Here is a 26977-nt window from a genome sequence, read left to right as displayed (position 1 = left end):
CGCAAGGTTGAGAATATTTCAGAATTAAATCGATGTAACGCAGTAGTTTCAAAAACACATTGGCAGTTGTCACCCTTAGTAAATCATCTGACCACTGGAGCAGTAGCCTACACACAAAGGTGCTCCAGGCAGGTGAAACATAAATAGCTTGAAAGAGCACCCTGGTGTAAAATCCAGCTATGACCAGTTTGAGCTGGTCAAATCATGGTCAACCAGCTGTTCAAAAACCCAGCTTGAGCAGCTTCTTTTTTTTTCTCAGCTGGGCAGACCAAAATAAACAAAATTGGCTTATGATGAACTCTGCCAGAGACATAACTGCTGGATGTTTGGTTGCCTACCATCAAGCTAAACAATTGGCACAGGCCAGGGAAATTCAACACTCAAATTCTGGCCCTCAAGGCCAGTAGTAGGCTACTACTGGAGTGGTTTTCTGTTCTGCCTCTTCTGCCTGATAGCCCAGGTGGCCTCTGACTGGCCAGAGAGCTACACTCGCTGCATTGGGTTGAATCAGTTGGGGGAGGATTGAAAACGAGCAGTATGCTACAGCAGATGCAGTGGGCCAGATTTGAATGTCCCTGGCAGAAGAGGAATCACACATGTAGACTTGATGGTTTGGGGGAATGTGCAACGTCACCTCTGACTGAAATAGAAATAGGTTTCATCATTACAGATTTATTTAATTGATATCCAAAATATATTCAATGACACTTTTTACGTTCGCGAATATTTCCAAAAAAGGACAGTATTAACCTTAATCACATATATGATTTGTGGAAGCTGTGCAATATACCATGTCAAACTGAGTATAATGTAAAAAAAAAAAAAAAAATGCAGACAATTTTCAGAGAAGACCATTTTAATGATCTGTGAAAACCTAGTCTGGCTCAATTTCAATAATATTGATCTGCTTTGAAAAGCCAGTCAAGTGGGGCGACAAGCCAACGGGGCGACATTGGCTCAGGCGGTAAGAGCAGTTGTCTGGCAGTCGGAGGGTAGCCAGTTCGATCGCCCAAATCCTCCTAACGAGCAGATTGGTGCCTTGCATAGCAGCTAATCACCGTTGGTGTGTGTGTGTGCATATGAATGGGTGAATGAGAAGCATCAATTTTACAGCGCTTTGGATAAAGGCACTACATAAATGCCAACCATTTACCATTTTACTTCCACTCCAGGAGCAGTATTTTACTGAGTTTGTGATTTCAATTACCTTAACAGAGCACCAGGAACCACAGAAGAAGAAAAAAAACCCCATAACATCAAAGATCCATCTCCACATTTCACAGATTCATTTTCAACACAAGCAACTTTCTTCAGAGGCAAAATCCACCAGTGGTGTACCTGGTAAAAAAAACCTCAATTTCAGCCTCATCTGACCACAGCACTCAGTAACAAGTTCAGCACTAGAACTTGAAGCCAGGCGTCATACACATTTAGTTTTCCATTCAAAGTAAAAAAGTAAAACATCTCCGATACAAATGACTTTTCATGTTTTATTTTAATTCTGAAAACTAATATTACATTCCATAAAAATTCCAAGGGCGCGCTGGTTTACATGAGCAATGTACAACTGCGAAACATACCATCGAAAACCATTTGCAGATTGGATTTAATATTTAATATTATTACAATGAGATGCATGAGTTTAAAATATTTACAGGTCAGGATGTCCAGTATAGGCAATATGGAATATGTACAACAATCATTTCAATCACAATGGAAAAATACAAAGGAAATTAGATCAGTGATGCGCTTGTAAGGCAAATCAAAGACCATTCAAAATCTTGACGCCAAAAGTGACATGTCAAATGGTCAGAGAACACTGGCCAACCATCAAGACTTTCAAAACTGGTTTTCTGACCTTTAGTTTGGCTATTTAAGGACCCATATCTTACAACTGTTCAACACTTCCTAAGACAAACAATTCAGACGCAAGACAATCAACAAAATACGGACGCTGGTAGCTTTCAAGCAACATCTTTGGTGATTTATGGTTGGTTGTTTATAATAACAGAAATAGTACTTCGAAATCGTTATGCTTACAGAACTACTGTACACCTCTTTGTATAATAAAATACTTCAGGTACCATTAAGTCCCATATATATTTTATACACTTAAAAGTAACAAAATTCCGATGTGCAAAACACTAATGTCATGAAACAAAATATACAAAGTTCAAATATAATTGTGAAAGCCTATGAATAAGTAATGTGAGTGAAAACGGTAAACCAATCAGTAGCAGTTCAGATACTGTAAACGCATTTCGTCACAACGTTGGTTGGAGGCTTTGGCCTCAACTTTTTTTTTTCCTTCTTATTTATTTTTTTATTTTTAAACCATGTAACACATCATCAGCGTCAAGTCCTGAGAATTCAGCCACATGAACGCTTTTCATTCTCTGTGAACACGGCCAGACGAAAGATTAAATAGGACTTATTTTCACGAAACAAATGTCAGGTAAGGAGAGAAGTTTAATTGAATTGGTTTTCACGCAGCCGCAAGCCTTGCTCTATGCTGGATTGACTCTGGGTCTGGTAGGTGTCCTACCCTTGGCTGGAGGGCTTATGGCAGGGTTCTGTCTCCATGGGGATCAAAGAGAGCAGGTTTTGGGGGAGCCAGCAGCCATGTCGTGGGGGGTGGCCAGCTTGGACCCTTCCTCTCCTGGGGTCTCGAGAGACGGCGCCTTTTCAGGGGAACCATGGGACAGGCCTGGAGGGGGCGAGTGCTCACCGGGGGGGTCAGGAGGGAGGCATTGCTGGGGGGCTTTATGAACCGGGGTGTCACAGGGGGGGTGTTGTGGGGGTGCTTTGTCACTCGGGGTATCATCACACAGGGGTGGGTTAGGGGCATCATGGGATAGAGGGGGTAGGGTGGGGGCGGAAGGCACGGCTGGGGGTTCAGTCTCCTCCTTGGTGGGCTCCAGGATAGGCTTCTCCGCCAGGCCGCGTTTAGGGGACGGCAGCCGCTTGGGCTCGCACGCTCCGAGGGGGGTGGTCAGACCCCCCCTCGGCGTTCTGCTGGGAGACCCGCCGCACACTACGGGAGAGAACCCAACGCCAACGTCACTGGCAACAGCAGAACAGCGTGAAGGGAGCTGGGGCTGTGACTCAGTGCAGGGAGACTGAGAGGCAGAGAGACTGAGAGGCAGAGAGGCAGTGCGACTGAGAGACTGAGAGGCAGTGCGACTGAGAGGCAGAGAGGCAGAGAGGCAGAGAGGCAGAGAGGCAGAGAGGCAGAGAGGCAGAGAGACTGAGAGGCAGAGAGGCAGAGAGGCAGAGAGGCAGAGAGGCAGAGAGACTGAGAGGCAGAGAGACTGAGAGGCAGAGAGACTGAGAGGCAGAGAGACTGAGAGGCAGAGAGACTGAGGCAGAGAGACTGAGAGGCAGAGAGACTGAGAGGCAGAGAGACTGAGAGGCAGAGAGGCAGAGAGGCAGAGAGGCAGAGAGGCAGAGAGGCAGAGAGGTAGAGAGACTGAGACTGAGAGGCTGAGATGCAGTGAGATGCAGTGAGATGCAGTGAGATCAGTGAGACTGAAATGCAGATTTGATTCCTGGATGGAGAGTTGCAGTTATGCCTTGGACCAAGGTGCTTTAAAATGTAAGCTGTCAAAGTTGCTCTGAATGAAATGCAATCGGCTGCAATTATTACATTAACTGTACCCAGTTTAACTTTTGAGGAAGCAAGCTCCATATGATGGATGGATGAATGAATGAATGAATGAACAAATGGATGGATGGATTATTGAGTGAATGGATGGATGGATGGATGGATGGATGATTGAGTGAGGGGATGGATGGATGATTGAATGAATGAATGAGGGGATGATTGAATGAATGAATGAGGGGATGATTGAATGAACGAATGAGGAGATGAATGAATGAATGAATGAGGGGATGATTGAATGAATGAATGAATGAATGAATGAATGAGGGGATGATTGAATTAATGAATGTTCACTCACCGGTCACAGCTCTTTCTAGCGTTTTCTTGCCAGAGGTGAACGGGCAAGGCAGCACCTTTGCTGGAGTATATGTGTTCAAAGGGGCCTTCTTCAAGTTGGAAGCTGGAACACACACACACACACACACACACACACACACACACACACACACACACACACACACACACACACACACACACACACACACACACACACACACACACACACACACACACACACAGAGACAGACAAACAATAAAGGAGTTTAAAACTCTTATAAAGCAACTAAAGTTTAGAAGGAAAAGCACTGCAGGTTCTCACTGTAGGAAAGGTGCAGCGGACTGCTACCATGATAGTACAGCAGAGGGAAGGCTCTCAGTACCGGAGTCCGGGACACACACCTGGGGAGGACGACGGCGTGTCGAAGAGGGGCTCGTGAGACATGGCTGCAGAAGCCAGGAAGTCATCCACCTGCTTCAGAGAGAGCGAGTTGTGCAGGGTCTCCAGGGGGCAAATGGAGGGAACCATGGAGTACAACTCAAAACCTGGGGGGAACAAGCCAACGGGAATCAGCACTGAACTTTGACCTTTGGAATGCCGAAGACTGCAGACTGCGTCAGTTGCAGTGAAAGCTCACATTCATGTAATGAATGATGAAGCCGGCAATGGAAGAGACAGATTAAGGGAGAAGATTAAAAATAAAAAGACCGTCTGTAGAATAGTACCGAACATCCCGTGAATGGAGGCGAATGGGGTCAAATGAACTACAGAAGGGCTCTATCTACCCAGACCCTCTCTAAGCCAGGATGACACTGAAATATAAATGAGCAGTGCACTTACCTTAGCTGTGTTCAATGCTAATTTCTCTATTAGATGGCCTGATCCCCGAAAACAGGACACAATCATATTTTGTGAAATTACAAAGAAAAATCTTTCAAATAAGCTGTACTAAATAAATGATTTCCCAATATTCAAATCAGAACAAACAACGTATGAAATCTGGGGTGAAGAGAAAAAAAAAAAAAAAAAAAAAAAAAAAAAAAAAGTCACAGTGCCCTGAAATTATTCACATCCTTAAATTAACAAAGAATGCCATAAAATAAATACAGGTAATGAGATATATTGTCTGCTCAAAATTTAGATTATTTGTACCGATACAATAGCTCAAAGATTTTGTTGAAAGCATAACAATCCATAAAATGATACGTCAAACTTCTAATAATTCAAGAAATTCAACTAAAATAAATATGCATTAACATGCTACTTCTGGCACCCCACGGTTTCCCGTTTCACTGGGGAATAAAAATGAGGTAATGCAAAAAACAGCCAAAGAAACAAGACAAAGGGCTGTTGACCATCACAAGACATGGCTACAAACAAAAATAAAAATACCATGTTCCACTGTTAAGTCAATAATTATGAAGTTTAAAGTGGTAGTTCACTTTCTGGGGTCTTTTGGTATTACATCACTTTTCATGCATGTTTTGATTGGCCTATACAATTTGTATTTGTGATGAAGAAAATATTTGATATTTATGGAATACAAGAGCCTTGAATCATATTTGAAAGCAGCATTAACAGAATAATTAACATTTCAATTGGACGTATTCCTTTACCGCAAGTAAAGGGGTAAATGACAATGGAAGCATATTACTTTCAAGGCATACTATGCAATCTCTGACATCAAGCGTGTAAAAAATTTAAAATGTCAAAAAAAGGACGAGAAAAAACAATGCAGTAAAACATACAAAAATATTATCGACCATTAACAATTAAAAAAATTCCATGACGTAGCTTCCTGTTTTTAAATCTTGTGGAGAGTACTACAGACATGGCCATTTGGCCTTCAAGTAACTTGGCGCCATTAAAATGGAAAAGTACAGATAAGCAAAATATATCCACATTCACACTGTTTTCCCCTCCATTTTAAGAAATATTTCCATCTTGATATTTAATGTTAAAAATAGACCAGGGAACATTTGAGGTAACAACACTTAAATTAACTGCCGGGACTGAAAACAAAAGCTAGGACAACGTAATGATATAGAAAATATATCACAGGTGAAGAAACTCAAACTTTACTTCAGTCAAGAGGGTTTTTGGGCACGACATTCTAGGGGGAAGCAACACTTCTCTAGCTTTCCTGGCTTAAGGGCTAACGGCTGAAGTAGTGCAACAAAGGGGTCAGGAGGTCAGACGTGTAGAAGGGTCAGAGACGCTGAGAGACAGAGGAAGCTGGGCACTTCTAGGGAATGGAAATCAGGAAACGGGTACAAACAAAAACACAAAACAACATCCAGGACTATAAACGGGTTAATGAAACGATCAACACTTACCACAGAACAAACTGGAAAACACTGACCCATTTAGAAAAGCAGATTAAAAACAAACAAAAAAACAAAAAACAAACATGAAATTATGATATCCAAAGAATTGAAAGTCCACAAAAATGTCCTTTTTTTAAATTAAGGAATGTTTAGCTAGAAACCAGATTTGAATGAAGAATAAGACAGTTATTGAAACACTTTGGAAAAGTATGCTAATTCTTTGTGTCAAATGTTTTTTAACAGACCAATGGCCTAGGCTAAAACAAGAAAATTACAATTCAGAATTTGACCTGAAACCATTTATATGAACAGGATTAATACACATAAATAAAACACTCAAAACAAACTTGCTTTTCAGCCAAATAATTACTATTCAACAAATGGAGACAGTCTGTATCTACCCCTTACGTAAGAAATAAAATGCCTGGTTGAATATCTTGTCAAATCTGTTAAGACTGTTCTAGCACATGGGCAGACTCCACAGTCTGATTTCACATCCGTGAAGAGTCCTCCTCTGCCTCATGCCTGTATGTACAAACTGCATTGTGATGAGAAGCGGTGGCTGACATCACATGCTTTGGAGGACAGTGCATGCTTGCCTGTGCCCTCGCGCATCGACAATGGAGGCTGTGTCGAATGTTACAATGTGAGCATGATTGGGTATTGTAATTGGGAAGAACAATTTAAAAATAGTTGAAGACATTTATGTTAAAATCTTGTCAAAATTACATTAGGCTAACATTAAAATTTGCTGGCCTACCCAGATATGTGGATCCATCCACTGCCTGAACATGGTGTAAACATGGTGACACTGAATTCTGTCATACCTTTATCACAGTTCTCATTGACAAAATTAACATTTCTAGAATTTAAAATAACAAAAAAATAAAGAAGAGAAACAGTAGTTCAAATACAACTGCCGGTATTTATATTCCAAGAACTTACCAATCTACAGTTCTGGAGGAAAAGGGGGTGGGTTGGTTCTACAAACTAAGTTCCCTATCAAAACACGTACTGATAAGCTACAGAGTAATTGGGAAGGGCTTTCTTTTTCTGAATACGTGCTTGCAGATGGAACTTGCAGGACACATGCGCATATCAAAGGTCCCAAAGTTCATGGTTACATTCCATGTGCATTTCACTGAATTCAGGAGGGAGAGGGGGGCTGATGGAGGGCCTCTATCCACAAAATAAAAAAATAGGAGATGAGGCAAGAGAGCATCTTTAAAAAACAACAAAAGCAAACATACCATTGGTTGGGTGTCGAGCAAATGAGATAGAAAATCTTTTTACAGCAGAACCACGCGTGGTCTCTGAGAAAGAGAAAAACAGGTACCTGAAATGTACAACAGCTAACAGAAACGGCTAACAGAAACAGCTAACAGAAAGAAAGCGATCACAGAAGGCAAAAGAAAGCCAGGTATTAGATGGCATGCAAAAAAGAAGGTAAAGGCAGGAGCCTCCTTTTTTGTTTTTTTCTTTTTAGTGGGTAACAGTGTTAGGATTCTGCACTTGGCCCAGTGCACGGTGTGGAGATCATAAACCGTAAGTTAACGCTCGCTCAGGTGAAATGGTACGGTGATGAGTCAAGCTACACGTGGGAAGAAGGCTGCATGTGAAATGCACAGCACAACACAGGCTTTGCAACGTGAGATTTCCATGTAAAAACCACACGCATTCTGATGCAGACACACCCTAACATCAAGTATTTTGATGGAAAAATCAATGGATGAGATTTCTCCATATAAAAACAATATTCAATAAAAAGGTAATATGGTGTGCAATTTTTCATGGAGAAAAATCAAGATAATGCCAGAGCATTGGGTGTTCAAGGAATCCTGGATTTTGCAGAGGGACATTTGGGGAAAATGCCTATTGTGTTCATACTTTTTGGGGGTTCATTGCCAATGCACAGAATGAATAAGGGATCAGCAAAGAAGTGCATTGTGGCCCTATGACCGGTGACCTTTAGGTCAGGGGAGTCAAACTTCAGTCCTGTACAGCCACAAGTGTCTGCAGGTTTTTGTAGATTCCCTTCAATTAACAGCTTGGAAACAGCATTTGCAGACTTTAGCCAATCGGTGACTTATTCAATCTCTCGAGCGGTCCTGATTGGATGACCGTAGCTCTATCTCCTCTATTCTCCGAACAGGTACCATCAGACCCATCCGGCTCATTCAGAACGCTGCTGCTCACCTCATGGACAATCAGTCAAAACACATCACTCACCCCCCTTATGGCTCTGAACAAAATACTCTGTCAAGAAACTTTTCAGGGACAGAATTTCTATCAGCTTCCATTTTTAAAAAAATACACAAACACAACCGCAATCTTGAGGAACAACAGAAGGGCTTATGTTGAAATGGGTCAAAATGTACATAAATCGGTAGAGATTTAGGGTTGCAGGGTTGCTATGATACACCAAAAGGCAAAATGTACAACCTGACTTTTCATATTCTTTTCATTAAAAATGATAACTTGAATAACACTTAAATGTATTCATAAGCTTTTGAGAAGAAAAAACCCCCCCAAAAAAACAGCTTTTGAGTCTCCAAAACGCGACAATCCAACCAGTACGTCCAATAGGAGTATCAACATTTCTCGATTTTATCAAAGCTAATAATGTAAATGGCAACGATGACCTGTAACTGACCAACTTACTGTCGGTTTTATGACAGCATTCCAGCAATGTGAATATGGTAGGGACAAATAATCTAAGGAATTAACTTAATTCTCAACACAACGAAAATTGGGCAACAATAAGCACAATCGTCTTCTACAAAAATAAACCAAAAGACCACAATGCATCCAAGCCCAAAAGGCAGCTGATTGAACAACACACGGGGACGGAGGGGCCAGGATCATTAACATGATGCACACAAGGAACAGACGCACAAACGCACAGACGCACAAACGCACAAACGCACAAACGCACAAACGCACAAACGCACAAACGCACAAACGCACAAACGCACACTTATGCTCACGGATTCCAAACCCACTGGGAATACAGACGGAAAAAATACTTGTGAATATTCCAGGATTCCTTCATGGGGGAGGGGGGGGGGGGGGGATAAAAAGACAAAAAAAACAACAAAAAAAATGGGTTGAGGATCGATCATCTCTTAAAAGATGTGTGTGCGTGTCTGCACATACCATCTAAGAAGGCAGAGGAGGCCAGCTTTTTACGGTGAGCGCGAGCGTAATCTTGGAGGTTAGGTGCACTGGAGGAGGCCCCGAGCACCATGGTGCTGAACAGCCCAGCGCAATGAGACCCTGATGAGAGTTAGAGAAGATACACACAGCAACCAGGAGTTCCAGGAGTGCATGCAGCATGCGTTTTCACACCAGATTCCTGCCACAAAGACTGCAGTGCCGCCTCAGTCAACTGCGTTCGCATAATAGCGGTAATGTCGTTCCGCTACAAGGCAACAAAATGGCTGCTTTTACGGGCATCGCAAAACCCGGAAGTAAGGTTTATAGATGGTTCTTTTACGCCCTTTTGTGTTTTAAATGTTACAACATCCCCGCACCCATTTTATATTTTTGGTGTAGATTATGGTCTATGATTATTTGAGATTATCGATAGATGCCAATACATTTAACAGGTGAGTGATACATTTACATTTAATACATGTAAATGAAATAAATTTCAAATTTGAGTATTTAGATGCAATAAATTGCGATTTCAGGGTCTGAATGTTTTACCAAACCTGAAGGCTGCAGGATAGGGTTCTGTACACATAGGCCTTTGTATGTGGAAATATATATACCCCCTCATACAAAAACTAAAGGATCTGATCCATTTCTTTAAATTATAATTCTTGGTATCATGTAAATAGCCACCATTTTTGCCCCCTGTCTGGCAGGGGCAAGAAAAAAAGCAAAAAATGTGGAATCTAAAAAATACAAACAATAATGACTAATTATTCAAGCACACTGGCTAAAAATAGAATGATTACATGATATTTGATTACACTTACTGTACTCAAAACTGTATCATTAGAAATCAAACGGTATTCCAAACTGTATTTGGGGGGAAAAAAAAGACATTACCAGCATGTATGTGATTTTGAGCCAGCACCTTATTGTTCTTGAGTTATGTGGCAAAAATCTTTGTCTACATTAAATCATTACACAAATCATTACACTTGCTTCAAACCACAAATTTAGTACCCGATCATTCAGTTTCAAACAAAGAGAAGTCAAAGACCAGCAGCCTCAGGAAAGAAAGCTCTGCTAAAAGACTGATGATTTGCAAAGTCCCACCCAGACAGAGCAAAGCTTTGAAATTAGTCAGAGATCACATATTCACCATCTTATATCATTTCTGAAAACAAAATGACTTAATTTCAGGGAGAAGTACAGGACACGATGCAAAAAACATGATGCACTAGAAGACTTTGGGATAGTGCAGTGTTCAGCCTCTCTCACTGTTGCAAGTCTGTTAATGTTAGGCAGAGCAGAACTAAAGGAAGGCTGTAATTATGAGAAATTAGACCCAAAAGATAATATTAATGTAATTTTACTGGGTTAATAACAAGGTCTAACTACTGCTATGCAAACACAGGCCTGGAAATATATGATTTTCCGATGACTTTCCATTATCACAATTACACAGAATAATAGAAATTGAACTGCACATTATGAATTCATGAGCTTCCACACTGAAGAGTAAAGGCTTACCGATTCCGGCGGAGAGCTTGTGCTCGGAGAGGAGTCGCCCGGCTCGAGCATGACTGTTGCTCTCCGACAGAACCTGCAAACATTAAAGCCAAAAAGTCCAGTAAAAAAGCGGAAACTACGAAGACGCATGTGGACAAACTTCCAGGTGGGTGGGAGGGGGGGGGTGTCCAAACACTGTTCATACAGAGGCCTTTCGGGACAGACGCATGTTAATAAGCAGCACTGAAAACACATGGGCGCGAGGGCACCAAAAACAAAAGGGACGAGACCAAACGGACTGAACTGAGAAATTATCACACAGACGATGGGGGGGGAGGGAGATCATGCAACATCCTCGTGACCAAAAAGGCAGTTCATTCCACGCATGAGATCCTTGCACTTACAGAGGATGCATACCCAGACGAGAGAGAGAGAGAGAGAGCGAGGATGCGGGAGAAAATGTAAAGACATGGCAACAGTTTGCGGATGTGAGTCAGGTTAACAATCAAGTCTGCGGGACTATTTAACCAGATGCACACTGCACCCGTCTCAAAGACAAGGGAGAAAACAGAAAGTATGTGCGTGTGTAAATGTATATTATTTTCACTTTCATTTTGAAGAGGTTAAGATCACTGTTTCGTGCACGGAACAAATGGATACCACTGATTATTTATTTGCTTTTTTTATCCCCCCCTCCTAACAGCAGGATTTTGGTACAGGTGTGATTCATAGCTTGTAACTACTGGGTAAGTGATGGAGGAAGGACCATCTCGCCCAGGGGTGCACAACTCCGGTCCTGGTGGGCCGGTCTGCGTACTGGTTTTTGTTCTAACCGATCGCCTTCTTTAATTTCCTGACACTCTATAAATGACCCTGGTTCAAGCCTGTACTTGAGCACAGTGAAATCATTAGGATTCACTTGCAGTCTGTAGCTGTAGCCAGTATTACAGTATTGGCAGATGCTCGTATCCAGAGCGACGAACAGTTGATTAGACTAAGCAGGAGACAATCCTCCTCTGGAGCAATGCAGGGTTAAGGGCCTTGCTCAAGGGCTCAACGGCTGTGCGGATCTTATTGTGGCTACACCGGGATTAGAACCACCAACCTTGCGTGCCTCAGTCATTTACCTTAACCACTATGCTACAGGTCGCCCACAGTACTCGTACACATGTCAGATAAGATACAATTGAGTCGCTGGCACAAAATCCTGAAAGGGATGGGTCCTTGCAGTGCACCCCTGATCCAGCCCCAGCTCCGCACCTACACTCTACTCACCTGCTCCTCTGGGGAGGGCAGCTCCAGTCCCTCAGGCCTGTGGGCAGCTGGGTCTCACCCAGCCCAACGTCTCCTTTGTTTAACTGAGCCCAGACCTGGGTCAAATACGTAACCGTTTCCGATACAAAAACCTTCCTGCGCTCGATTGACCTCGCCTGGTGCAATTGAGCCAAGAGGACGGCAGGGTTTTCATAGGTTACGATACAGCAGACAAGCTCAGTAAAGCATAGAAAAGCAGTTGAATCCAAGACCAATTACGAATTTGATTACCCAGGTCTGATTGAATCAATTTATTCATTTATATATTTTGGGAAGGGGAGCAGGGCACCTGACAGGACCCTGCCTGTCTACTGGACTACTGTCAAGAGGTGTTTGTTTCCCCCCTCACCCTGCATAGTAAATGCAGAGAAAGGATAAAAAAATAAGATATATAAAATAATTTGCTGCATGCTGCAGTTTGTGGCCATCTTGCAGTTTCAGTTAAAATTTTGATGCGGTTAGTGCCAAGCCGTGTAACATGCCAAAATATACTCCAGTTAGTACATATCTTTAGATGTGTTTGTGTTTGAGAATTCTTAAAAATTATATACTGTATATATATCGATTGCTAGAGGGAATGTGTAGTGGTTACTGCCGAGTCTGATGTGCAGACTCCATACATTCTCCTGTCAGCTTACAGCACTAGGACACCATGATCTCCAGTCTGCTCTACAAAACCACACTGGCAAATTCATTTTACTACCCAAATTACTATTGATTTCCCCTCAGCTGTTATTTTACTTTAGTATGTAGTAAGGGCATATGCAGTGAAATACACTATTAGAATGGAAATTGTATTGCATTCCATTAGTTACCTTGAATTCCATTTTCAAAAAGGTATATGCAATATTTGAGTCAAACAGCTATAGAGACTATTTCATATGGATATATCTATTTATCCACAAGTTGCGCAAGAGAACCTGATGCAAAACAATTGTAGCAAAATCCTGCATTTCAATTGACAAAATCCCCAACCCATGAGAAACAGTGTTTAGTAGTAGTGTAAGCCAGAGATGAACCCAAGTTTTGGGAGAGACAAAAGCTTGGCAACCGGAAGAACAGACACCCCCCAACCCTTAAACATAAATCCAAAATCGGGAGTGCTAAATCACTTCTGCAGTGCCAATTGCAGTCAAGATATCAACCTTCTCGTTACACTGTGAAGAATTTGAGCAAGTCGCCAAGGACAACTAATTTTGAGCTTCAGCAGATAAATATAAAGAACCATCTTCATTTCCAGCAAAAAAAAGTCATGCCAGATAAGGCACACGGTACAGGGGTGATATCCTAATGTTGTTCCGTTATTGCTCTACATGTAAATAATTCTTATGTAAACCACTTCATTTTATTCTTTATTCTAAAACCAAGAACATATCCAACTAAGGTAAAATGAGCATAGTTTAGTTTAACAGGTAAAGCAAATCCCACCGATTAATTTAAGCACCAAGTATGTATATTGACTTCTAAGGAACAGTTACTGTAAAAGATGATGACACTATTAAAAATTAATCACACTGGCAACATAAGCATGAAGCAGTCTGCAAAAATATGTTGCAAACCATGGCACATATGATGCAAGTGTTTTGACAACTAAAGTCTTCATAATTACTTCCGCCTAAAGGTACATCGCGTTTGATACATACAACAGCGGTATTTGATAATATACAATTATATAGGAGTACAATAGAACCACAGGGATATTACATGGTGAGCCATCTGGTAACCAAACGAGTTAAGTAATGTGAAACTTCATCAAGCTTATGCAAGTAATGCCAACTAAGTTCCCCTCACTGCATCCCATGACGCATCTGTACAACTCTTCCAACATAAGCGGAGCTTCAAGGAACCGGAACTCTTTCCTTTAAAAAAATCTTTGAAAATCAACAAATCACCTTAACTATTACAACTATTACAAAATTTCGGAACGTGAAAACTGGCCCAAGACCAATTCGTATTCATCAATATTCTTCGGTCATCTATATTTCTCTGCCATTCTAATTCTTGTTTTAGTATGAGACATTTTACACTATTACTAGCTTAGCTTACAATAATAAAATGGAGGTTATGAACAGTAATCGAGAACAACAAAAGCATACAGGAAATACGTACCACTGGTGCATGAAAACAACTCCATAATCTGAAACCTTCAGAAATGAACAACTGTCAGGCAGTCATCCAGTTTCAAACAACTGATCCTTCCATACTGGTGCTTCTATTGGAGGGAGAATACTGGCCATTTTGGATGGAAAGAAATGGCTGAAAACGGTGCCTCTATATTGATCTGCCGATTAGGTGTCCTTGTTGACCGCTTGGGTTTGCATGAACGAAAAAAAAAAAAGAGTCAAATAAAAATTATTATTTTTCACGAGAATAATGAATAAATTTTTAAAAACCTGTTGCCATGAGCCAAAAATACTGGATGTGAAAGCCAGAGATTTGGGGGAGACGGGGGAGGAAGTTATTTGGTCCCCTGATCTGCGTCTTCGACGCCCTGTACCAACAGCACAGGTGTACTGAATCCAGGTACCAATAGACTCAGGACTAGACACACTCAGGGGGCTCTCTTCCTGGAGGTGAGAGAGGGGGGGTAAAAAATAAATAAATAAAACAGCACAGTCATGCAACATTAAAAAAAAAAAAACAGTCCAGCTACGTGTCCAATCAACATTCACAGGTACGTCCTTGCTTGGTGTAAGTGTGTGATCGTACTTTGCCTGATGAGGTCTTGCTATAGTCTGTCTGCAATGGGGACTAGAGGGAAAGCAGAACCAATGGACTCGATTATTGTTCATGGACTACACATTTACTGCCATGAAATAAGAACACATAAATATCACACCTGGGTCTATTTTGATGACGGTGAAAGTCTGCATGAAAACAACTGCAGATGTTTAAATATGTTTTGAATGAAGGCTGCTACTAACAAAAACATTTAATCATATGGAAGAAAGAAAATTTGATCTGAAACTATTTACAGGTAAGTATTCAGACGTGTACAGTAAATAAAGGATTTGGCCCAGGTCTGATACTTATACACAACTCATCTCCACTGCATTTGCTCATCCTAATTTGTTTTCCGATTCCTTCAGTAGACAGAGCTCACTTGACGACACCATTCGTGCAACACAGGATAACTCAAATTTAGCAATCACATGCTCTTTTAAATAAATCCCTGTTCAGCTGTCCAGAGTAAAGCCAAGAGGCCAATCACACCAGCTATGTGTAAGTTACATGTAAGGTTTCAGTAATAACACAGTCTGACTTTACAAATTACTAAAGGGTTTCACCACATTACACTGAAAGTATGGCTTAGGTAAAAGGTCAAACTTTGATTGATATCAATTCATAAGCCAGAACACTGCAATGTTCCAAGTCTGTCAAACCAAATTCACTAAAGTGCCAAGGTCAGCATATCGGTGTGTATACAGGGCCTTCTATGAACAGTTCCATGCTAATCCAGCACAAGGACCTTTTGTCCCTGAAAGCATCCTTAATTACTAAACAGAGAACCATAAGTGTATACTTTCAAAGTCCCCACTGCAAGTAATATCTTCTAAAGGTAGCCACTACATAAATTAGCAAATTGTACTGCTTTAGTTAGCTACAAACTATTATATACAAAAGAAAATATAGGATAACATTTAAGTAGAATTTGAATCAAGATGATACTAAATACATTGGTGACTGCTGATTGGCTACCTTCAGTCCCCAAGTCAAAATGTTATGCCCAACCAAAAGCAAGAGTGGTCTGTAGATGCCACTAGCAGTAAACCAGACTAGCAATCTGGGTCAAGTAAGTAATTGTCTTGGATTCAAGTGTTCTGTGCTCAACTGATCTTGCCTGGTGCAACTGAGCCAACCAAGAGGTTTGCACTTCCTGAGAGCATTTCAAAGGTTCCAGTACACCAGATGAGCTCAGTAAAGCATAGACAGGTATTGGAATCCAAAAGAATTACATATTTGACCCAGGTCTACTGGGCTAGCAGTGCTGAAGAGAGCAGGGAAATGTGTCAGGGGAACTATGCAAACGGTTTATCTGGGTTGGCAGTTTTAAGGGGAGGGAGGAAGGAGAAAAGAATGCTTTCCCCAAGTGAAAAAGGAAAAAACCAAGTGCAATAGAGATAGACCCACAGGAGCTCAGACTGAGACTATGAAATAAAGAGATGGAAGGAGAGTGAGAGAAATACAAACGTTTGCCATTTGAATAAATCCATCCCTCCTTGCCCCTGTTTTGTGTCCAATTTGAGGCACGTAACTGCCACCGCAGGCCTGTGAAACTGCTATCAGCGTGTGGGACAGCACACATGTGCTTTGAGAGGCAGCTGGCGGTCCGTTTCCCTGCGCACACCACCGGCCAAAGCTGCAGAGATAGTGAGTGTGCGTTCGTTCATCAGCGCCCTCAGGGAGCCAGAGTCTACTCCGAGTCATTCAGAGACATACGGAGCATTGCTGCTCAGTAATTCAGAGTGCTATGCCCCGGAAACTGGAGCAGAGCTTCAGAGCGCACGAACGCACCCCAAGCCAGCGCACTGTACAGCACAGCAGTACTGTGACATCACAGGCAACTCATAACTGGCCAATCAAACAGGGAAGTCGCTAATAAAGGATGACTCCGGGGTTACCGTGCCAACAGAAACCCTCTCTCCCTGGGAAACGTAGTCAACGATATGTCACTCTGCACAATTCCCAGTCTCCTGCACAGATTTGCTGCTTGAAACAGGATGTGGGAACGCCGTACAGTACAGAAGCTTACACACAGCTGGTGTGATCCAACCGCAATCTGATTTGCAGTGTGATACAGTACATATTAGTATCTCAATTAAGAAAATTGAGGCAACTTTGAGTCGATATTGAAAAGTTTTGTCTTTAAATTTTTGTAGCACATTATAATAGCGCTGGCTTAGAGCTTGGCTTCAATTAATTCAGCCTTAGAAATCATACCTTATTTACAGGATGATTACATTTTAGGCTGGTAACCACCCTGGTACAGACAGTCTTTAAAAAGTACTTTTATCTTCAGACTTTCACTAAAGGTTAAGACAAAAATGACAAACATCCAGGGAGACAGAAATCTGAGTAGCTTTCTATGAAGAATTCAATAAATTAAGAAAAAATGAAATTAAAGAAATTAATTTCTGAAATATTTAAAAAATACAGAATAAAATGCATTGCCATTATAATAAAAAGTACCATTTGATGCTGTATTATTATTTCGCTTTATAATAATATCCTTAATAACCTTAGAGCTGGCAATGGTTCATGCAGTCTCCTCTACTCTTAGACCTCAGGGGATAAAATCTCCAGAACCTGCTCAGGCATGCTGGGAAGGGATCATGTGACTGCTCGTTTAGTGTATTACTGTGGTATGGAATGGAATCTAGTGGGAATACGAGGGACTCAAGTAATGCATTCAAGTGAGCAAGGCATATAACATTGACTTCAAAATGGCCAGCGAAAATTCCTAAAGGAACCAGTTAATATCATAATACATCTTCTGCTATAGACTCATGCATTATACTGTACATTAGGATGAAGACAGTGCGACTTAACATTTTAGAGAAAAATACAGAATAATATCAAGAACAATAAATTAGGGAAAATGGCTGTTTTGGCCAATTGCGTTTGGAAATCCTCCTGTCCCACTGCTGCATAATTCAGGAAAAACAGGCTACATTAAAGTACAATTCTACACACTAAAATGTGAAGTTTTGGCACATATAGAAGGAAGAGTGGATTTCTGACTCAAGTTAAGCACACATAAAAATGAATGGATGTTTTTCAGTTTAAATTAGCAGCAGTATGAACTGTGAAATGTACTTACTGTACAGAAACGCCTAGCATGTAAAACTCAACTCTCAAAACAAATTCACTGAGTATCCCCAGTGTACAGAATACTATTGAGACAAGAGTGATAAACTCGTGGACACGAACACTGCACTAGATGGCACTAAAACAACATGCTTTGATGTATTTGTGCCAAGAAGTTGATCGATTCTAATAGCTGTGCCATTTTAATGTATAGTGTGCATTTGCTGTAAACCTTAACAATTTGGTTTCCTAATCATTTTTCCCCTTAACTAACATAAACAAAGGTAATAATAACAAAGATTAAAATAATTTCCAATGTGACACGTTCGTAAAATAAGGACGTTTTGTAGCTACCCATTGCGACGGAGCACTTACTTCGACCGAGCCGATCTTTTTTGAGCGTGGCAGGGGAGACTTCCTGTGGATGTAGATGGGGTCGGACACCAGCGGCCGGAACATCATGAGCGCCCGGTCCGGCTCGTCCCGCCTAGCGGACTCTTCATCGCGCCTGCCGGACTCTTCATCGCTGTCGTTCTGCGATTTCTTCTTTGAGCCGTCGTTCTGCGTGCGAGCGAGAATGTACAAACAGCTGGAGCCTGAGTACGGCGCACCGGACCGCCGTTCCCAAACGCTGAAGCCGCCGCTTTGTGAACAGCAGTCGTAAACTGGGGTCTAACTTTCCTTAATTTGATTAAAGATCTCATTAAAGTCTGATTAGTCAATAATAAGACGTTGAAAAGTCAAAGAATGTGAATAAGGTGGCTAGTGTGGCTTTGTTATTTCTGTGAAAGGAGAGAGGGGTGTAAGGGGAAACAGGCGGTGGGACCCACCTCCCGTGACGCAGGCCTGTAGCCGAACCCGGAGGGCAGGTTCTTGTCGTCCTCGCAGCCCTTGGCCCCGGGGCTGAAATGCAGCTCCACGTGGAAGCGCTCCTCTGACGTGGGGTCCTCCAGGAACACGCCGGACGCGAGTGACACAGAAACACGTCTAAAGCATCGAACGTGCCGGCACATCCTTATACTTCTGATCTTTAAAGGTACAATAGGTAATTTCCGACTTCTAACGGTCAAGAGAGGAATAGCAGTAGCAAACACCTTCAAACCACAACACTGTTCATCCCTCCCCCTTCTCTGTGAATGTGTTGACGCTGAAACGCCATTGGCTGTAGCAATTAGAACCAATGAGTTTGAATTAGTGTACAGTTATACAATGTTACGGAACAGAGTGTCCAGGGTGTTAACAGCATATTTTGAAACCCAAATTTCAGGACTATAAACACAGGCAGAGGATGAGTCAACATGTCAGTGAGCCTTTTTCAATGGTAGGAAGGGATTTACAATGGTCTTTAATGTTTTAAACACAAAGATCTTACCTATAGCACCTTTTTATCGCTTGTTTTTAATGCTCTGAACGGGTTGGCACCTCTTTATATTTCTCATATCCTTTATTCCCATATCGCACCTCTAGGTCTCTTACATCCACTGACTAAATTAGTGTATTCCACGGGCTTGGCTAAACCTTAAGCGTGATGGTGCCTTTGCAGTGGAGTCCTTCCACCCTTGCTTTGCCCGCACTATCCACACCTTACATCCTGCCAGAAACCCAGCTTCACTCCCTGGCTTTCCAGTCTATAGACGGCCCTTTGTGTTTTGGCCTAGTGTTCTAAGAATCGTGCTATTATGCATTCCAATCGTCTTGCCCAGTTTCTATTTATTTATTGAGCTCTTTGTATGAGCTCGACACTTTTACATTCTGCTTGAAACACGGCATTACTTCCTTGTTTTTTGAGTCTATATAAGGTCTTTGTGTTTTGGCGTATTGTTCTACGCATCCTGTGTTATCTGTATTATGTCACAGTACTTTAGACTTGACGTCCTTACGGTGACATAATGAGGCGGTACCTTATTTGGGTCCTCGTATAGCATTATGACGATCTGGGTCATGTAGTTCAGCTCGCTGACGACCTTGAGATAGTCCATCGCCCTCTTCCACTGGTCATCTTTAGTCTCCTGGTGGGGGGGGGGGGGGGAGGGGGGAGTGACTGTCATGAGTCAACATCCTGCATCATGCTACTGTTATTCCTTCATACCGAGAAATGTGTTTGGAGTCAGCAACTATCACCACTATCAAAACTATAACATTGCCAGCGTACACAAAGAGGCACTTCAGTCCAACAATATTTGTGTTCCATAAGCAACTGATCTGCATGTAATCTTATTTCATTTGAAAACAGTGATACTTAGGCATAGGATATAAGACGTCATGAAACCAGAAGCCAAGACTCCAGAGCCAGAGAGTACGTACAGAGAGACTGAAGTGCTCCACATAAATAATAAAATTCAGTCTTCTGAACAATGTGACCCATCAGTCATAATCTCCACATTTATTTTTAAGGTAATACGTTAGAACTACAATAAATAAATTTGGCTGCAAGCAGAAATTAATTGGGTACAGCAATTCCCAAATGCCAGCATAAGCCGTTAATGGCTTGACTTTAGATATAAACATTGGGCGATCCTTCAACATTAGGGTAAATACATTCAGATAATGACTTTCATGTTACACTGACAAACTTTAGTACTCCCCTGCCATAGTCCAAAGTGATTTGGGAACTCAAAGATATACATTTTAAATGAACTACCATGGTGAAGACAGCCGCAGATACTCACGTCACACAAGGCCCCGTAGCGTAAGATGGAGAGCAGGGAGTGGACGTGGCTTTCGCTGGTGAAGTACAGCCTGGTCCTCACGTGGCGCTCAGGGGACATAACTCCGCTGGAATACCTGGAGAAGTCCAACGTAGCGCAACATGGAACATCCATCCATCCATTATCTGAACCCGCTTATCCTGATCAGAGTCGCAGGGGGGCTGGAGCCTATCCCAGCATACATTGGGCAAAAGGCAGGAATACACCCTGGACTGGTCGCCAGTCCATCGCAGGGCACACACACCATTCACTCACACACTCATACCTATGGGCAATTTAGACTCTCCAATCAGCCTAACCTGCATGTCTTTGGACTGTGGGAGGAAACCGGAGTACCCGGAGGAAACCCATGCAGATACAGGGAGAACATGCAAACTCCATACAGAGAGGCCCCGGGCGACCAGGATTCAAACCCAGGACCTCCTTGCTGTGAGGCAGCAGTGCTACCCACTGCACCATCCGTGCCGCCACAACATGGAACAGAACAACCTCATTATTCCCCACAGACAGGCTCAGGAATTCATTCATATGCGACTCATGACTGCGAGTAACTAAGATCTGCCAAAACAAATGAAGGCTGTTGTAGAATCTCACAATGTACAGTACACCATCAGAAAAAGGTTAACAGGATAAGATGCCATTAGTTTTGTGGTATACACAACAACGCAGTTTACCCCCACCCCCCATTAGTACCATTCAATGTTAAAATAAATGAACAGAATAATCACTATCGTTAAAGGGACAATAGGTCATTTTGGATGGTCAAGAGAGGAATTGCAGCAATAAACACCCTCAAACCACAACACTGTTTATCCCACCCCCTACAAGCTGTGTACGTGAACGCGCTGACGTTGAAATGCCATTGGCTGTGGCAATTAGAAGCAATTTTCAACCAATAAGCATGAATTATTTTACAGCTATATGATGTTTTGGTACAGAGTGACAGCCCGTCAACTGCATATATTGAAACCTGAATTTTAAGGACTATAAACATAGGCAGAGGGTGAGTCAACACATAGGTGAGCCTTTTTAAATGATCGGAAGGGATTTACAATGGTCTTGTAACAATGTTTTAACACAAAACTCTTACCTATTGTACTTTTAAGATAATAATGACTAAGCAGACTGACGGGGTTCTTACACTGGATGAAGCTTGTTGACAGTGTCGTCGTCTTGCGTCCTCTGCAGATCTGACCGGATCTTTCGGACGAGGGGCGTACAGTAGCCTTTGGCGATGTCCAGTTTCTCAGGCTGGGAGATGCCATATTCCTGCACACATTGCGGGAAACCATTCACACCACGGTTATGCCTACTGCAATGTACCCACAAATGGCAGGTTCAATGTGCCTAACCTGTCTAACATTAAAAAGTAGTACAATAGAAAAAGCAAGGAAATCTTCTAAATAATGTTGATGAACAATGTTTAATTAAGGTGATTTAAGACCTTTGTCAATTACACTTTTCTAAAATTTTGAACACAGGTTACATATTTTGTCAATGATTTACTGTTGACTGACATTTTGACATATATGTTTATTCAAGTATTTGCAATTATTTTTGCGGGCAACTTCGCTTTTACTTGACAGGCTTAAGTACCATTAATTAACGTTGTCCCCCTAGTTTTCCCCACCACGCTCAAACAGACGCTTTTTCCTCTTTTTAAAGAGGCAGGCGGGAGATTCGGTAGCTCACCTGAGGAATGACGATGTCGGCCAGCGCTTTGGACAGCCGGTAAATCTCCATGGTGTTGTCCAGCTTCAGGGAGCTGTTGTGCTGCACGTCGTATTTGATGCAGTCGTAGATGTCGGGGATCTTGCTGATGTTGTATCTCCCGTTCTTCATTTTGAAGTCCTTCTCCAGCTTGGCCCACCGCCGCAGCATGAGTTCCAGAGTCTCACTGTGATACAGCTGGATATCTGAGGGGGGTATGAGAACCTTTTCTTACCTTACCTTTTCAAACTCTACCTTAGTCCTCCCTCCTGATTTCCCCCGCCCCCCTTTCTGATATCCCTATCCTCCTTGTCTAACCAAAAAAAATAATAATAATAATAATAATTGCACTTATGATGACTATATGTTTAGAACAGCATTTCATGTGCATTTTCCTAGTTATGGATGTGATGCTTTGACTTGTGGAAGAACCTATGCACTTGTAAGTTGCTTTGGATTAAAAGCGTCTGCCAAATGACTAAAATGTAAAATGTAAATGTAGAACAGACAATCAAACACTATTTGACTGGCTGGTTTATAGCAAGCTGTTTTCATGCAAATGTCTCCCCATATTACAGAAATGACTGGACTCTTACAGACACACAAAAATGCACATGCACACACACAGTATTCAGGGATGTGCGAGCGTGTGTGTGTGAGTGTGAGTGAGAGTGTGCGAGCGTGTGTGTGTGAGTGTGAGTGTGAGTGTGAGTGTGTGTGTGTGTGTGTGTGTGTGTGTGTGTGAGAAAGAGTGCGTGAGTGTGTGTGAGAGAGTGCGTGAGTGTGTGTGAGTGTGTGTGCGTGTTATCCGAAGGTCACAGGCCGCACAGCGTCTTTACCCGCAGACTTGGGGTCCTCCATCCTCTGTCGGATCTGCAGGGTGAGGTTCTGGATCAGGGAGTAGACCTTGTCACAGGTCTTCACCGGGTTCCTGATCATCTGCATGGACTTCACCAGGGACGTGCTGCTGGTCGGAGCAAGCTGTGCCCAGAGAACGGAGGGGAGGAAAAACTCATTTCATTTCCCATTTTACTAACTGGGCTCACTGTTGGGCCCTATTCATGAATCCATTTCCATTCCATTCACATCCCCAACTTATTATTTTCCTCACTTATGAAATGCAATGATGGTCTTGAAGCCTTATTTATAGCCACTGTAGGTGAGCACAGTGCAGCCATAGCAGCCAGGTTTACCTGCAGGTTTTAAAACCATTTTGGCCCAGATACGGTCTCTTGAGAGACACAGATTGCTTATTTTCTCGTTTTCCTCCCTTATGAGGACCAGAGATAAAAGTGTAATGAAATTCCCACTCAAATCAGAATTACGTTTTCAGAGTGTTTAAATGACATTGGAAAGGATAAATACACACAAATACTACAATTTTCCCATACTTATTTTTGGTGCAACAGTGGTGCTTTGAGCTGTAAGGAGACTTTGCAATGTCAACATAGAACGTGAAGCACCATATATTACTACAAAGGTGCACACATCACCAAGGACCACCGACTGGTGGGGGGAATTAATTTATGAAGCATTCGGTGGTTTGTTATACTCAAGGACATGTTTTATTCTTCCAGTGGGCGGAGGGCGGGGGGGGCGGAGGGCGGAGGGCGGGGGGGCGGAGCGACGCGCTGACCTTCTCGTAGTCGTCGGAGGTGAAGTCGCGGTCGCGCTGCAGGATCTCGTGCAGCCGGGCCTTCACGCGCTGCTGGCAGCTGCTGAGCGAGTCGCTGTCGCTGTCCAGCAGGCCGTTCATGTTGGCGCTCTTCACCATCTGCACCAGGATGGGCGTGAGCTCGCCCTCCAGCGCCAGCAGGCCCTGAGGAACGCCACCGAAATCAGTCATCATTTCCACTCAAACCAGTCATCATTTCCACTCAAACCAGTCATCATTTCCACTCAAATCAGTCAAACCTCCCATGTCTTTCACATCTACAATGTCAGGATTGGCAGAGAATAAGTATAAAATAGTGCGCGTAAAAAGTCTACAGATACCTGGTAGTTAACTAACACTACATTTCATTAAACAGTAAGTGTATTCTGGCTCTCTCTGTGTAATTCCTCCTCCTCATCTCCCCCTCCCCCTGACTGAACGTGATTGGCTCTCGGTGGCGTTGGCACTACTGACCTTGGCGAAGGCTGCTGCCGTCATCTGTACCCTCCCCTCGTCGGACGCGTAGATCTTCAGATCGTGCCGGTAGGTACTGTGCAGTCGCAGCAAACCGCAGCCAGGGAACCCTGCGTAGTCCCCTGCAACAGCAATGCCGCCGCCATCTTGGCTCAAATCAACCTTGAAGATTGTATCTTTACAGAATTTCATGCGTTCTATTGAATGTGCAGCAACTTATAATCTAGCATCTGGCAAACATACAAGCTAATAAATAGGAAAGGCATAGGAGAGATGGTTAAGTAAATTATATCTCTTTGTAGTCAATCTGTGGTATGCAGTGAATTCAGGAGAGGGGAATGTGTTGTCTACACCAGCTACCTCAGTAACTCAGAACAATATGGGTTCAAGAATATTGTGATCCATTCTGAAGGTGAAAAATCAATGAAATCAGAGGACGGGTGGGGCAGTAGGTGTGTGCAGGTGTGTGTGTGTGTGTGTGTGTGTGTGTGTGTGTTTGAGGTTTACCTTGGCCCCCGGGGTACATGCACCTGAAGGCCCTGCCCAGCTCCTCAGCCTGAACCCTCCCGGCGGGGGTGAGCTCGCCCCCCCACTTCAACACCAGCAACAGGGAGGGGTCGTCCCGCCGCACGTCTGAGGACAAACAAAGAAACCATGGCCTTGTCTCAAAAAACAGTTAACTACGACTCCAGCGAGCATTGTTCTGGCCTGCCAAGTCCATGCTTGGGCGGAAGCAAACTGTAATTTAGAAAATCTGGCACTTCATACAGAAGCCTTACTGATACAGAAACTCGCAGGTTCAACCCTGGAGCACTGTTATTGGTCCTGTGCTCAGAGCAACTCAAGAAACGATCAGGCCATGTGAACTGATAGGATGTAAAACGTTTAGTACTACAAAGCCACAGAAATTGTTGGAGCTCATGTGGGTACGATTTTAAGATAAAGAAGCACAATGCAAATTTACCATGACGACAATCTTACCTTCCTCTTCACTTGAGGTTTTTGGGCAGCCGTGTGGAAGGTACGTTAACTGAACCTTGCGATTTATGCCAGAGAAATGCCCATACCTGGAAAGGTACGGAACATAAGGCTGTTAATATGTGCATATGTATATTTGGGGAACTGAACATGTACCCCATGCCCAGCCTCATCGGAGCCCAGGTTAGAAAGCCTCTTTATTATCATGAGTGAACAACCTTTAATTCAGCAATAAATCGGTGAATAACCACAGTCGAGAGCAACTATTTCTTCAGTCTACACCACAAGTTGAACACCGTAATTGTTTTCTTTGCCACAATAGATTTAAAATGGATGCTGTGTTTAAAATGCAATTATTCCTTCTGAGTTCATAATTGCCATATTAGAGTCATAAGACTATCCTCGTACACTTTTGCACTTTTCTTTTATAAAAATAAAAAAGAGACCGTTTAGATTTAGTAGTGTGTGATTTGGTAGATTTGGTAGTGCACTCCAAGAAAAGTAATCAAATTTTATGGTGAAAAAAAGTAATTTGAGGAGTTTTCACTGCTGTTAAACTCAGGATAGGGTCATTTTTCAACCTTAGGGCAACAGGAGGTGTAAAGATGCACAGAACAGCAATGACAATTTTGTTACATTTCTAAATTACCACGTAGGTTGTCACCACCGTATATTGATATAACAGGAGCATAAAACTCCACCCACATTTCTAGGACAGTTTTGAGTTGCTCCAGTTTGGCTTTGCTTTCCTCAATTTCTGAGTCATTGTTCTGTCCGAGTTCTGCCAGGAGTAGCCTCGCAATGTCCAGAACTTCCTGAAATTAAAATGTAAAAAGGTAAAATATATATTTTCCTCATAATACTATGAGTTGCTACAATAGGTGCATGGTTAATATAGTTTCTTTACCTGCAATTGCTTTGGCTTCTTCAGCTTTAGTTTTCGACTTTTGTACCCGTCACATTTTTCAAACAGATCAAAAAACCTACAAGAAACATTGACATGAGATAACAGCAAACATTAGATTTCATCAAATAAAAATCAATATTATGTCACCCTAGCCTATGGAGTGCAGTACTCACAAATGGCCAGTGTGTGTGCTAGTGTTCCAATTGAGTAAATCTACTTAATCTGGCTGAATCTACTCCACAGCTGTATTAACCAATACTGACTGACTCCTACATGGGGTCAGTCTGCAAGGATATAGGTTCAGTCTGTAGCAGTAGCTCCACTGAAATGTCAGCTGAAATAAATATTAATGCGCACAGGCTTATTTTAGTAATAGCGGTGGTTGTGCTGGTGAATGGATGTGACTGGGGCTTGTCCGCGTGCCAGTTGGAGAGCTTTCGCTTTTTTCATTTTGCAGAGTCACCAGTCGCCCACGCTGGGCACACGGGAGCGAC

At 42.5% G+C, this 26977-nt stretch overlaps 1 protein-coding gene across 8 annotated transcripts in view; it reads right to left on the bottom strand.

The window, feature by feature from the left end:
• Window positions 1–1476: 1476 nt before the first annotated feature.
• The window catches only part of ppip5k2 (diphosphoinositol pentakisphosphate kinase 2), a 40825-nt gene continuing 15324 nt past the window's right edge, over window positions 1477–26977 (bottom strand). The window contains exons 12-31 of one of the 8 annotated variants that reach the window (XM_061215957.1): window positions 26484–26559; window positions 26282–26391; window positions 25580–25665; window positions 25106–25231; window positions 24599–24720; window positions 24107–24289; window positions 23310–23451; window positions 22453–22676; window positions 21902–22029; window positions 20722–20836; window positions 19954–20061; window positions 18883–18999; window positions 18428–18613; window positions 14638–14811; window positions 10952–11024; window positions 9422–9541; window positions 7516–7578; window positions 4340–4483; window positions 3960–4061; window positions 1477–3034 (exon numbers count right to left, since the gene is read on the bottom strand). In XM_061215957.1, coding sequence (XP_061071941.1) covers window positions 2589–3034; window positions 3960–4061; window positions 4340–4483; window positions 7516–7578; window positions 9422–9541; window positions 10952–11024; window positions 14638–14811; window positions 18428–18613; window positions 18883–18999; window positions 19954–20061; window positions 20722–20836; window positions 21902–22029; window positions 22453–22676; window positions 23310–23451; window positions 24107–24289; window positions 24599–24720; window positions 25106–25231; window positions 25580–25665; window positions 26282–26391; window positions 26484–26559 — 2845 coding nt within the window. In that variant the 3' untranslated portion in view covers window positions 1477–2588. The remainder of the gene's footprint in view (window positions 3035–3959; window positions 4062–4339; window positions 4484–7515; window positions 7579–9421; window positions 9542–10951; window positions 11025–14637; window positions 14812–18427; window positions 18614–18882; window positions 19000–19953; window positions 20062–20721; window positions 20837–21901; window positions 22030–22452; window positions 22677–23309; window positions 23452–24106; window positions 24290–24598; window positions 24721–25105; window positions 25232–25579; window positions 25666–26281; window positions 26392–26483; window positions 26560–26977) is intronic. The other 7 variants (XM_061215958.1, XM_061215959.1, XM_061215961.1 and 4 more) reach the window with 7 other exon arrangements.

Source organism: Conger conger, chromosome 12, assembly GCF_963514075.1.
Source record: "Conger conger chromosome 12, fConCon1.1, whole genome shotgun sequence".
NCBI lineage: Eukaryota > Metazoa > Chordata > Actinopteri > Anguilliformes > Congridae > Conger > Conger conger.
The sequence above is the reverse complement of the archived record's forward strand: the minus strand, read 5'-3'. Positions and strand labels throughout refer to the sequence as shown.